This window comes from Caenorhabditis elegans, chromosome II (genome assembly GCF_000002985.6).
Source record: "Caenorhabditis elegans chromosome II".
Classification (NCBI taxonomy): domain Eukaryota; kingdom Metazoa; phylum Nematoda; class Chromadorea; order Rhabditida; family Rhabditidae; genus Caenorhabditis; species Caenorhabditis elegans.
In genome coordinates this window covers 9,256,170-9,268,793 of record NC_003280.10, presented here as the reverse complement: position 1 = coordinate 9,268,793, position 12,624 = coordinate 9,256,170, and the positions used below count along the sequence as shown (strand labels likewise).

At 37.0% G+C, this 12,624-nt stretch overlaps 2 protein-coding genes and 1 non-coding gene across 4 annotated transcripts; 2 read left to right on the top strand and 1 right to left on the bottom strand.

The window, feature by feature from the left end:
- Window positions 1-449: 449 nt before the first annotated feature.
- Window positions 450-1,739, bottom strand: C01G6.2 (uncharacterized protein). Its single transcript, NM_063573.7, has 4 exons — window positions 1,425-1,739; window positions 851-1,263; window positions 656-787; window positions 450-608 (listed from the first exon to the last, which is right to left on the bottom strand). Exons 2-4 carry the CDS (start codon window positions 1,253-1,255, stop codon window positions 498-500), a joined length of 648 nt encoding a protein of 215 aa, NP_495974.1. The 5' UTR covers window positions 1,256-1,263; window positions 1,425-1,739; the 3' UTR covers window positions 450-497.
- A 4,679-nt stretch (window positions 1,740-6,418) lies between these two features.
- C01G6.13 lies at window positions 6,419-6,562 on the top strand. The gene has a single exon (NR_051524.1). It is a non-coding gene; the product is annotated as an Unclassified non-coding RNA C01G6.13 (non-coding RNA).
- Window positions 6,563-6,812: 250 nt separating this feature from the next.
- On the top strand, window positions 6,813-9,746 carry aqp-2 (Aquaporin-9). 2 transcript variants are annotated; one of them, NM_001381560.2, is made up of 6 exons: window positions 6,813-6,913; window positions 7,448-7,574; window positions 7,836-8,304; window positions 8,965-9,123; window positions 9,177-9,204; window positions 9,410-9,746. In NM_001381560.2, exons 1-5 carry the CDS (start codon window positions 6,821-6,823, stop codon window positions 9,184-9,186), a joined length of 858 nt encoding a protein of 285 aa, NP_001366692.1. In that variant the 5' UTR covers window positions 6,813-6,820; the 3' UTR covers window positions 9,187-9,204; window positions 9,410-9,746. The 2 variants fall into 2 exon arrangements, with proteins under 2 accessions (NP_001366692.1, NP_001379056.1); NM_001393149.1 differs by lacking the exon at window positions 9,177-9,204 and having other exon boundaries at window positions 6,815-6,913; window positions 9,410-9,676.
- The last annotated feature ends 2,878 nt before the right edge of the window (window positions 9,747-12,624 follow it).

The following is a 12,624-nucleotide window of genomic DNA, read 5'->3' as shown; positions in this document are numbered from 1 at the left end:
CTTATTTTCAAAATCTTTTTATATAATTTTGTAGTTGATCATTTATTGATATCTCTAAAATAAACCAAGATATACATTTTCCAAGTAAACTAGTTGGGTACGGAAATACAGCACCTATTGGTTTGGTAAATTGGTAAATGATAAACTATGCTTTTGTGTATGAAAATGTTTGAAAAAATGAAAGATTCGACAATTTTTAAATAACATTTTAAGGAATACTAACGTTTTCGGAACTTGCCTATTGCGGCTTCTATGCAGAAATTAAGAATCTTTGATATTCTGTCCATCTTCCAGTTCCCCCAGTTTAAACTATTGAAACGACTGAAAATTTCTCCCTGAAAGTTTAGTGCTGACTCCGAACCATATAAGGGCGTTTTGTTAAACAGAAAAGTCCATCCACCATGAAAATATTGATTGGAAAATTGAAAAAAAAACTAAAAAGCAAAACATTTCAACTGAAAAATTTTATTTGAAGGACGAGATGAAAGGCTGATTTGTCACATAATTTCGTTATTGTACCGATTTTGCACGAGTTGACACAAATCACTTCTTCTGGAAGCAATCGCTTCCAATTCCAGCCAGTGTCTGATAGTTCGGATCATGAGTAGCTGAAAGTTAAATTTGAACTTTGATTGTGTGAACTACAAAAACAAACCAGCCATTCCAGGACCACCGGCTTTTGGAGCACCTGGAGCCGCACCACCACCAGCTGGTTTTGCACCTTCTTTCTTGTCGAAACAATCGTTTCCAATTCCAGCAAGTGTTTGGTAGTTGGGGTCGTGGGTGGCTGAATATGATTAGTTTGTTAGTACGTAGTTGAATCTGAATATCCAATGAAATATTTACTCACCAGCCATTCCAGGACCTCCAGGTTTTGGAGCACCAGCAGCAGGAGAAGCTCCACCAGCAGCAGCAACAGGAGAAGCTTTTCCTTTCTCTTGGAACACATTTCCATCAACTCCAGCAAGAGTTTGATAATTTGGATCATGTGTCCCTGCGACAGCATTCTTATCACTTGGAGCCTTTGGTCCCTCTGGGTTTGGAGCACTCGATGATTTTTCTTTCTTATCACTCTTTGCACTGGTTGCACCATCTCCTCCTCCTCCTCCAGTTTTAGCTCCACCACCACCCGATGATCCACCAGTCTTCTTCTTTCCTCCACATTGTCAATGACGTATCCGGTGAACACCATTGGAGCGAGCATGCTGTAACCGAGATGGGCAAGTTGTAGAAGTGTTTCACTATTTTCTGCCATGTTTCTTTCTGAAAAAATAACTTGCATAATTACAGATAGAAAACAATCTGCATTAAGCATGAAAAACCGGACGTTTTCACCAGATTCCTGAGAATCAGGAGTCCTTGAAGGTCTTTATGCCAACATGCCGGCAAAGCTTCCCCAAAAAAGAGCCGAAGAGAAAACTCACCGAATACACAAGGTCGCAGAACAAAAGTTAGAATAAATTAATTGAACAGATAAGTTTCTAAATTGAGACTTTCACGTGTTTCTTTTCAAGATTTTCATAACCTTTTCATAAACCAAAAAATACTTTTTGAGATAATTTGAGCATTGCGGCAAACTAAAACCCCTGCAATGCTCAAACTTAAAAAATTAAAACAAAATTATTAAAGGTGCACTTTTGGGGGGAAATTTCAAAACGGGATCCTTACAAATGTACTTATGAATCTCATAGAAATTCCCTTTCTTTTCATCCAAATCCCATGCACCGTAATATTTCCATATTATTCGTATTGTTTCTAATAAAAATTCATAGTTTTTTGTCTTCTGTATATTCAAATCGAATAGTGCTCCGTGGTAACAGAATGCGATTTATTTTATGAGAAACTTGATGTTTCTGGCAGATTTTATTGATCGCACAATCATAGTTTCGTGGTACTCTGGCGATCTTGACGAATTTATTGATACATTTTACAATCCTAATAAATAAATAAAAAGTAATAAAAGGTTCGACGATTTTACGATAGAACGAGCATGTGTGGATTACTGTATTGGGAAAGTTCTTTAAATTGTTAAGATGCAAATTTTTCAGAAATCTGTGTGATTTTTTGAGTCACAGTTTCCATAAACCGGAAACACAAAACCATTATTCATAATTGTGCAATTTTTTACCAGCCACAGTACCTTTATCGTTTAGGCTTTCCAATATGTATTCTTCCAAGTTCTAGCTCTATAACTGCAATTTCATTCCCCCTGTAATGCACAATTCGGCACTACTCTGCCAAATACCGAATAGTAACAATACAATACTTGAAACGTGAATAATAATGAGGTGTTGACCATGCCCGGAACAATACCCATTTGCATATATTCATTTCCTGTGCAGTGTGTCGCTCTTTTTATCCGGATTTGGGTGTGCGCGGGGCGAGTGAGGAGGTACCCACCGGTAGATCTACCTTTATATTATTTGACCTTCAATTACCACTTCTACTGTTATTAGTACATTGTTTGGTAGCCACCACTTCGTACGATTAGTACTTTCAATGATATATGTGCCTAGGTGTAATGGAAATCACAAAGCGTCAAGGCGAAGTGTCAAGTTATGTCACTCCTGTAGTGAAAATCAAAATCATTTTTCTTGTATGTGAATAGTCTCTTACGCCAAAAAAATTCAAAATGTCGAAAATAATTTAGAGCCAAAAACCACATATTTCATAACTCTTCAGAGTATATTTTAAACGATTTTCTAAACAATAAAAACATTTTTTTCCAAGTTCATCTATTTCAAAAAGTAAATACTTGTGCCCTTTTCCCTCATTGAAATCCTGCAATGGAGAAAGAATTGAAAAACATTTTGGGTATTTGGGGGGGGGGGGGTTGGTTGGTGTCTAACACGCTTCAAATTGAATTAGAAAGGCGTTGTTTGGGATGACAGAAGACCAAAATAATTGAAAATGTACATAAGATGTTAGTGGAATTTGTAGAATTCGCAGAATCTGCCCTTCCATCCAAATAAAGGGGAAAAGCTCATGGGAAGTGATGTCCTTTTAAATTTGGTTTCAAGTTGTTTCATTTTTACCTTACATTCTTATTTTATTTATCAGCTTTTCAAACCCCAACATTTCTAATTTTATCACTATTTTTCCACAATCAATCATTAGTGAGTCACGTGTCGCGGGTGCACTTTTTGTTTTTGTTGGGAGCTCATGTTTTGCTCCATTTCTATCTCAAGCTCTCAAAGTTCAGTTCAATAAATGAATGTGAAAATATGAGCCATTGATAAGCTCAAAAATTGTGATTAAAAATATTTCGAGATGTTTTAGAGCTCTAAGATTTTTTTTTCGCGATCCGATAGGACCGGGCACACTGTATTTAACTTTTTTCATATTTCTATGAACTCAAAGTTGAAAAAGTTAGACGACGTTTGAGAGAAATTCGAAACGAAACACCGAGATTAACAGGCATGACACACTTTTTTATGTTTGCATCTGGATCTTCATGTTTTTGCTACTCACGGCTCCTCAGCTTTTGCAGAAAAACGATTCAGCAGTTCCAAAAAACCGCAAGCTCTTGACCCTTCTCGCCCCTCATATGAACTCAACGAGTCGGTCGCCCAAGAGTTGGTGACTCTCAATTCCAGTGATAAATCATTGCTCTGTTTCCAAAACCCCGACAAATGGAGTACACATTACCAATAGACGCAGATATATTTCAGGAATGTTGCCATCTGGCACCAGTTGTCTGTGTCTCATCCAGAATCATAGTGACTTTTCACTAGGGGTGGGTTGCGACAATAAAGCGGACGCGGAGAGCTCGGGAAATGAGAATGAGCACGACGAAAGACAGAAGAAAAGATGTAAGAGATAACAGAGGGGAAATGGCCCAACGAAGACGTGATGGTCGAGATGAGAAGAAGAAGAGGACCTCTCTTAAACTTCTTCTCTTTGTTTGTTATTTTTTCGAAACAAAAAAGTGAGACGGAACGAGAGAAATTGGTTCCGTATGCTTGATTTATGAATGAAAAATGAATGAGCCTGACAAATTAGTTTGCTCAAGGAGCCGAAATATGAAAAATTGAGAATTGGTAAAGTGCAAGCTAGGCATCAACGATGAAGCATTGTGTTCTGAAAGATCAGGTTGTAGTTTTTAGGTAATACTATTCTAAATTAGTCTTTACAGTTTCTCATCTCAACATTAATTTGTAAGGTCCAATTCGAGAAGGAAAAAAAAGTTAGGCGATACTTAGAAGACGTAGTTACTGAAGTTCAGCGCAAATTTGATCAAACGCTTGCCAATTTCCTACAGTTTGGAAAAAGCTGAATCGAATTTTACCAAGTGCATTCAAAGTCTTGCCAGAATTTGGCTCAAGTTCTGGACCAAGTAAATATCTTTGGTCTATTTATCTGAAAGCCCTTTTGTTAAACCTTCAGGAACCTTGTCCGATGGTTCATGCAATAAATCTATTGTTATAAAATGTCTTGAACTTTTGAAGTCCGATTGGCCCTCATTAGAATCTACAACGTTGCGACCTAAATACCTAATTAAAATTCGAATTTTGCCTTCCGAATTTAAAAATTTCTTGTCCTCATTTCCACCTGACTGATTTTCGCCCCGTTCCTTATCTTCTTTTTGAAGACACTTTCTCTCCCATTGCAGCTATCCAATTTCCCCTATTTCAAGTCATAATAACTTATTTTTCAAAGCTTCATGTTCCTCCTAGATCTTCGTACTTCTTCTACTTATTTCTCAGTTCCAGCCGCAGTAAACAACAAGATAATTAAAGCGCCCCTAGCCCAAAGAGTCGGAGGTGAAAAAGAAAAAGAAGTAAAAATATCAGGTGCTCATCTCTCATCTCTTCCGGTGTCTTGTGATGCTCTCTATATGTATATCCGATCTCTTATTCCTTGTTTTGGATGTTGGTCGCTTTAGTTTCCATGGTTACCACGTGAGGTAGACATAGAGGATCATATAGATGCCGTTTCCGTCCTCTTTTATTACATTTCCGTTATATGATTATTATTTTTCTATTTTGAATGAGAAGCGGATGGGGTGCTACCTTTGAGTAGCTTTCTACTCAAGTATTGGTTATTAACAAAAACTGCATGATTTTTATGACGAAAATCTAAATTTCTACGTTCAAAAGTTCTAATATAATTCTACATTCTCCATAAAAATGACGAACCCACAGAATTCAAGTCGAGTTACGCCTGCCTTGTAGGCATACAAGTAGGCGTTGCGCGAAAGTCCATATTATTCTTCGATCCGAAAGATCACGAATCTTCGAACCTTGGAGGAAAGCTTGATCCATCGACTTTCAACTTGATGACACTTTCTCTAACTTTAGAACTTTAGCCCCCTTTACTCGATTCGAATATATATTACAATTCTAGTAAAAATCCATTCCGGTGACAACTAAATTGCTCACAAGCATCCATACACCTTTCTATTCACTATACCCCGCCTCTCTCTATTCACAACTGTATCGAAATGCACTCTTGATTGAGTCGTCGTCATCGTTGTTGGATTGACCCTCACAATCCCTCCACAATTCATTCATAAAAGCCGTCCCTCTGTGCGAGTCTGTCATTATATTAAAAAGAGAAGAGGCATCTCTCTACGCTTCTAGCGGTCACAATTACAATGGGTGGCCTCCTCCTGTTGATGGCGGGACACCAGAGGTCAGGTCGCCAGACACCCACCAGATGCACCATCCCTTCAAATTTCTGCATCTTCTTGTACTTCCGATGGGGTGATTTTGGTGTGTGTAATAGGTGATGGAGGAGTGTGTTGGTGCGGTATACAACAGTCACACTGATCACGTCATATGGCTCCAGGAGGGGTTACTGATGGGTTACTGTAGATAAGTGGCGTCTGGTGGGAAGTTATGCAACAGTGCGCGGATATATATTACACTTTTGAAATAAGCAATATATAAATTTAGTACCAGTTGTTCATGGCTCGGAGCTTACTGATTTTTTGAAATTATGTCAATAGTTCTACACACAAGCTGGGCTCAAAAAGTAGTGCTTAACATAATAAAGCTAAAGATAAGGCTTTAAAGCTTTCAATTGCTTAATATATAAATTGTTCGGAAACTCTAGGCAGTATTCCAGGATTGAATCGTGCCTTCCAAAAAAGTCCTAGTTTATCCAAACTCGTTGTTGCTTTATGGCGCTCAATCTAGGTTGAGCTCTTAAAATTCAAATTGCACCCCCTCAAGCTTTAAAATCTTCCATTCTATTTTATTGTGGACTCTTCCATCAGTACACCTGACTGCACCAGAAACCAATTGGCATGATGCCAACTTCAATGTGAAAAGTAAAAGTAGCACAACCCCCTCGTTCTCCCACAACAGTTGGCTCAACTTCCACTGCTCAAGGGTCACAATGACTCACTTCTGGACCTCCCTGTCACTTTCTTATCTTCTTCGGAACCTCCTTTCATTATGAAAATAAAAATAAAATATTTCGTTTGATCTGTGATCGGATCTCTCTCACCCTCTCTGTTTCTCGACACTCCTCCCAACTTCACCTTTCAATTTCGACCTTGGCATCCGTCCAAATCGGAGGGAAATGTCCCCGCGTGTGTATCTGAGTGGGCGGAGCCTAGGTCCCACCAACAACAACAGCCCTCTCTTCTTCTTCTTCTTCTTCCTCTTCTCCGCCCATATTTTATGTTTGTGACTCTGCCAGTGTTGTCGTCCGGGAGCCTAGGTCTGTCCTACGGAGTAAACATCGAAAATTGCAGGTTACCACCTTGAAAACTACCTTGTTTGGACTTTTTAATACCAATTTCCCTTTCTTTCGATTTTTCCATATTTAACTTTTTCAAAATAATATTTTCAATTTGTGATTCCAGGTCAAAATGATCTTGGACAAACTTCGCGCCAAGTTCCACATTCGTAAAGAGTTGCTCCGCGCTGTGCTCGCTGAGTTCACCGGAACTTACTTGCTCTGTGTAAGTGTATCCAGTTAATTTTGAGATTCTTACATACTTTATCTGTTGATCTTTGCCACAATACCTTTTTCCCTCAAGCATCATCATCATGTGCTTCCAATGTTTCCTCCAGGGATGGCTCTAGACACTAATTCATATGCAATTAGGCTCATTTCGGAACATCTGTCTCTCCCTTTAACATTTCGTGCTCTTTGCTCCTTTCGTATGCTTCTCATGGATTAATCCAGAATTTGGAACCCACTAGAATCGTAAACGAGCAAAGAGCAGGTGGAGGATAGATCAAAACAGTGATTAGTCACGAGAGTCATTTGTGAAAAGTGTTGGAACCCTCTCTCGGGGGATCTGTGAAGGGTCGATTTTGTGACAAAAGAGCCACCAATTTTTTGAGCGAAAATAAAGAAGATGAAGCTATTTTGCACAGTGAGCTCATAAACTTAGACTCATAAAAATAACAGCATTCGGAAAAGATGCAGAGTTCAGTTTGGATTCCGAACTTTGGAACATCCGAAAATAACCCTAACCAATATTTTTCAGCTCATCGGACTTTCTGTTGTCGCACAGAAGGTGTTGCCAAGACCAGAAGTCAACGAATTCATTGGAGTCAACGTCGGATTCGGAATCGCCATCGTTTTCGGTGTTGCTGTCTCTGCCAAACTCTCCGGTTAGTTTGTGTATATTGATGTATTATTGTGAAAAGAGAGAGTTTGTGAAAATGGGAAAAACGGCCGATTTATGGGCATTGCGTGATTGAATGAGAGTGTGAGAAGTAGTTATGTTTGAGAAGAGTGGACAATTTACTGGTAATAAATTCCTGTGCAAATGTAGAGAAATAATGCAAACATATAGTTTTAACGGTTAGAAAAAATCTAAAAATTGAGAATTTCGAATCATGAATATTTTAAACCTAAATAAATAATTTCAGGAGGACATATTAACCCTGCCGTCTCCTTTGCCTTCCTTTCCGTCGGACAAATCACCATCGTCCAATTCATTGCCTACTTCGTCGCCCAATTCTTCGGAGCTTTCTTCGGAGCCGCCACCGTCTACGCCGTCTACAATGACGCCATCAATGTGTTTGACGGAGGAGTTCGTACCGTTGGAGGACCAAAGGACACCGCCGGAATCTTCGCCTCTTACCCAGCTCCACACCTCGGACTTGTCAACGGATTTGTCGATCAATTCGTCGCCACCGCCGTTTTCGTCTTCCTGATCGCTCACATCGTCGACAAGCGCAACTCTTACCCAACATGGCTTCAGCCAATCCTTGTCGGAACCGGATTCGTCGCCATCGGAGCCGCCTTCGGATACAACTGCGGATACCCAGTCAACCCAGCTCGTGACTTTGCACCACGTCTCTTCACCTCCATCTTCTACGGAGGAGCTGTCTTCACGTAAGTTTCAAAAAATGTTGATTTCAAAATGAGCAAAAATTACTTTTGAAAGTCCTTATCCAATGTTTCATCATCAAAACCTCCATGAAATTACCGTTTAATGACCTCAAAAATGTACCTCATCTTCCTAAAACATTCAACACGGCAACTATCTCCTATTCTCCTCCAGAGGGGGCTAAAGGGGTAATAAACTCATTTTCGCGGTCACATTCCCTTTCTCTCTGATGTCTCTTCTCTGCCTTTTCATCCGAATGATCGACGCTCACCGTAATGCGATGGTCTACTACTGTCACTATTCCCAAATTGTTTCATCGGAAAAAGGGATAGAGAACAGGGGTATACACATATACGTACACACGTAAACAACCACCTTTTGCCAACTCCCTTCTCGGTCAACGAATTTTGAGGGAAATCAAAAAAAAAGAAATTTTTGAGAACAAACATAGAATCTTGGCCCATTTCCGTAAGGGGAAATGAATACGTACCTAGGGTTGAATAGCATGAAATAGAGGGAGTAAAAGCGAAAACAAAGTCATAAAAAGGGTTGTTTATGAGGGAAAAAAGCCGACGAAAAACACATGAAAACAGCCTTCTTACGGGTGTCAACTTCAACCCAATTTAGCTAGAAAACGGGAAATTAAACTTTTTTCTTTATTTCAGCAAGTGGTTCTGGGTTCCAATTGTTGGACCATTCGTCGGAGCTGTCGTCGGAATCTGGCTTTACTACTTCTTGATTGGATTCCACACTCCACAAGACGCTGAGGAGAAGTACGTCGTACTCACCGGAAACCAGGAGCTCAAGCCACTCACCGCCAAGGAGTACGTTTTTTTGATGAGTTAAAAAAAATCAGGGTTAAAACCAGACATTTCAGATCTGCCTAAATTGGATTCTGATACTCTGTAAGAAGTTTGAAAATTATATTTTTCAATTTCCCTAGCTTGCCTTAGAATATTAGAATATTGAAGCATGCTCAGCTTACCCAATAGATCAGACTCACCCTTTCAAATTTTCTTTCTTACGGTTGCTTTTTTCCTATTTTTACTTCTAAACTTCTGGCTTACAAAATAAAACTTTAAAACCAATAAATCATATTCAAAATTTCAGAACTGTCGATGAAGAAGCCGCCTAAACGATTCGACCAATATTCAATGCTACCATCCTGCCTCCAAACTTTCTTTCTTCGCTATCTCGTATAAATGAAAAACATAAAAACAATCGAAAATCACAAAAAATTGATAATTTTCTAGCTTTCGACCCCCGAAATCCTTTCTCACCCTGATCAAACCAAAAACCAAGATTTTTTTGAAAATAAGGAACTGCAAAAAGTTTCAAATAATGATAATCCATTGAATTTGTCTAATCGGTTGCACCTTTTCTCTGTAAAACAAATCAAAGTTCTGTAAGCTGTAATAATAATAAATATATAAAATACTCTAAAACTTGATGTTTCTCTTTGTTGTTCTCATTACAAAACTGTCATACAAATAGGAATTTTCAGTTAAAAGCTCTCAAGTAAAACAAAAAATTAAACATTAATTTAAATGAGAAATTCTTGTATCTACACAAAACAAAAAAAATGAAATGTAGTATTGTCATCTATCAATGAGAAAGATTTTGAAAATTACAAAATTTGACAATTCTTCTGAACAGTTCCATTACAATTTTAGTGTTGCTTTCATAAGAGTTAAAGTACATCTTTTCCGTCCAGAAAACCTCATCTTCCAGATATTTTCTCCTGCTCAAATTTCATGAATTTTAAAAGCTTGAGACCTACACACACTGCCTTTGAAATAGTAACCCGGAAAAACAAGTTGTTTTTGTTATTTCAAAATACCTTTATATTTTCAAATGCTGATAAAAGCGATTGTGATTCTAATTTGATATTAAATGTTTGTAATGTGTATCTGTTTGAACGAAATGTTATTTTGAAAATCGGGTGAAAAGGTCACTCCGATTCAAAAAGTTCAGTCTACCGTTGCATGTTAACTGGCTTGAATTTGTAGAAAAACTGGTACACTTGAAACATTTTACAGGCGATCTAAGAGTGTTTTCAGTGCAAGTAAATAACTAGGTGTTATAAAGTTGAAACCATGGAAATGTGCATATAGTTTTTCGAACCCATAATTCAATCTATTGGCATTTTTCACTCATACTCCCATGTTATCCAAATGTAAAAAAAGTGACAAAGAAACAGTTGGTTCCAACAGTCAAATGACGTTGACAGTGAATTATGGTCGGAAACCAATTCCATGCCAATGCCACCGTATAGACAAAGACAACGTAGGAGCGACGACGGATGGATTGAATCAAATGGGAACCAAATGGAAAACTAGCGAATTTTATGGGAAAATGCGATGGAAAGTTGAATTGGAAAAGTGTAATGAAAATTTTCATAAGTTTTCAAAACTTTTTCATAATTACCAATTGGGGGGACGTTGTGATTCACGGTGTTGAAACACCCTTTCGATAAAATATATGAAAAAATATCCAACTTTTGCCAAAAAATATTGGTAAAGGCCTGAAAATTTTTTAGAGTTAGATGTTAGATCACCGTTGAATAAAATTTGAAAAATTTCGATTTCAGATTAACCATCTCATTTCTGAACTGAAAGTCTGATCTCAACAACACTTTTCAAAAAAAAAAGCTAGATTTTTTTTCCGTTTCGAGACTGAAAATATGTTTTCAGACTCTATTTGGTCATTTTTCAAAGTCAAAGCCATGTAAAGCGGAAACGTTCAAAGGTTGCATCCTACGCTATTCTTGAGAAAATATAATTAAAAAGCTTTTAGTTTTTTAGCGACAAAAATTTTGGAAAACATTCTCCAATTTCAGATAAATAAATTTTTAAGGAACGCGTTGTTTTATTTTGAAAATGTTCTTCTTAGAGATTCACTAAATCCTGAGATTTTGTTTTTTTTGCTGATTTTCAAATATTTTGCATAACCTGAAAATTTGGATATTTGTGAGTCTGCATAAAAATATGTCAAACTAAGTTTTATGAACACTTGCAAGCTTTTTCTATTGGAAATTAGAAACAGTTTTCAACACATTTTAATCTTAATTTGTCATTTGAAAGTAATCTGAAATGTATCTAGACATAATCTGACTAAAACACCTACAATTATAGAATGAGTAATTGACTATCTCCCACCCTCAACCTTACTTCAAATCTTATATTTTGCTTTTCACTTTTTCAGGATCAAATCTGAAAAAAACGAACAAAAACAACCCCTTTTAAAATTAATTTTCAATACAAAATCTGAAATTTAATCTCCATTCATTTTTTTTGTGCAATCAAAAATCTACTCATGATTAATATCTCAATATAGTTTATGCGACAAGACATTTTTTGAAAAAGTTATCAAGTTATACAGTATCTAACCGTATTGGGAATTTTGTGTTTCATTGTGAGTCCCTAGAATCGCTCTATTTTGTTTATCAGTTGTCATGCACAATTTGAGAAACTATTTTCTGCAAAATCATATAAAACTAGAAATCTACATGGATGAAACTTTATCACTAGGTAGCCGGCACATATTGCTGTAAATTTGAGCAGCTGTAGTTCTACCTGTGTTGGTAAACTTTGATAGTTTGAAAATAAAAAATCATATTTCACTGTCACAACCACATAAAGTATTCTTGAAACAGCAGATTTAAGGTTCCCGACTTGCGCGCCAACTTTTTTCAGATTCCTCTTTAAAGTCCTCTGTAATTTCTGAAGATTAACGAAATCAATTTTTAAACTGCTAATAATTTTAAAAATATTTTAATAATGAGCTACCACACGCTTGGCCCAGCATGTACTAAATTTCGAAAATAGTAACTCCACATAAATAAATTCTTCAAAATACATTTATCTTGGTTTCATGTGCATGAGTACGGAAAAAAAGCGGAAGTTTCTAGTTGTTTAACTTATTTTCATCAAAACAAATTTCATCCTGCCCCAGGTTTTCCGGAAGTTTTCCGTATTTTTTTCAATTCAAAATAAATATTTCATTGCCGAAAATTTTGCTCTCTCTTGATTCATTGAACGTTTTTATGAGATTGCTAAATATAGGACCAAAATTTAGTGATTTTCTACTTTTTGAAAATAATTCGAGTAACTATAGTTCATGTACTCAAACTTCTTTGATCTACATTTTATTATTCTGTTCTATATTTTCACAAACGTTGTCTCATGTCTTGTTACTCCTATTAGTTCAGTTCAAAACATAACAAAGTTATAACTTCCTTGATTAATTACAATCCTCATTTATCCTCTCATCCCAGTTGTTCAAGTGCATTCAGGCGTAAAACAAGAAATATCATGTTGAATTGA

Coding starts and splice junctions, on each gene's coding strand:
- aqp-2 (NM_001393149.1), top strand. CDS start 6,821: ATGATCTTGGACAAACTTCGCGCCAAGTTCCACATTCGTAAAGAGTTG. Junction 6,914..7,447: donor CCGGAACTTACTTGCTCTGT/GTAAGTGTATCC, acceptor AATATTTTTCAG/CTCATCGGACTTTCTGTTGT. Junction 8,305..8,964: donor TACGGAGGAGCTGTCTTCAC/GTAAGTTTCAAA, acceptor TCTTTATTTCAG/CAAGTGGTTCTGGGTTCCAA.
- C01G6.2 (NM_063573.7), bottom strand. CDS start 1,255: ATGGCAGAAAATAGTGAAACACTTCTACAACTTGCCCATCTCGGTTAC. Junction 788..850: donor TGGAGGTCCTGGAATGGCTG/GTGAGTAAATAT, acceptor AATCATATTCAG/CCACCCACGACCCCAACTAC. Junction 609..655: donor CGGTGGTCCTGGAATGGCTG/GTTTGTTTTTGT, acceptor TTTAACTTTCAG/CTACTCATGATCCGAACTAT.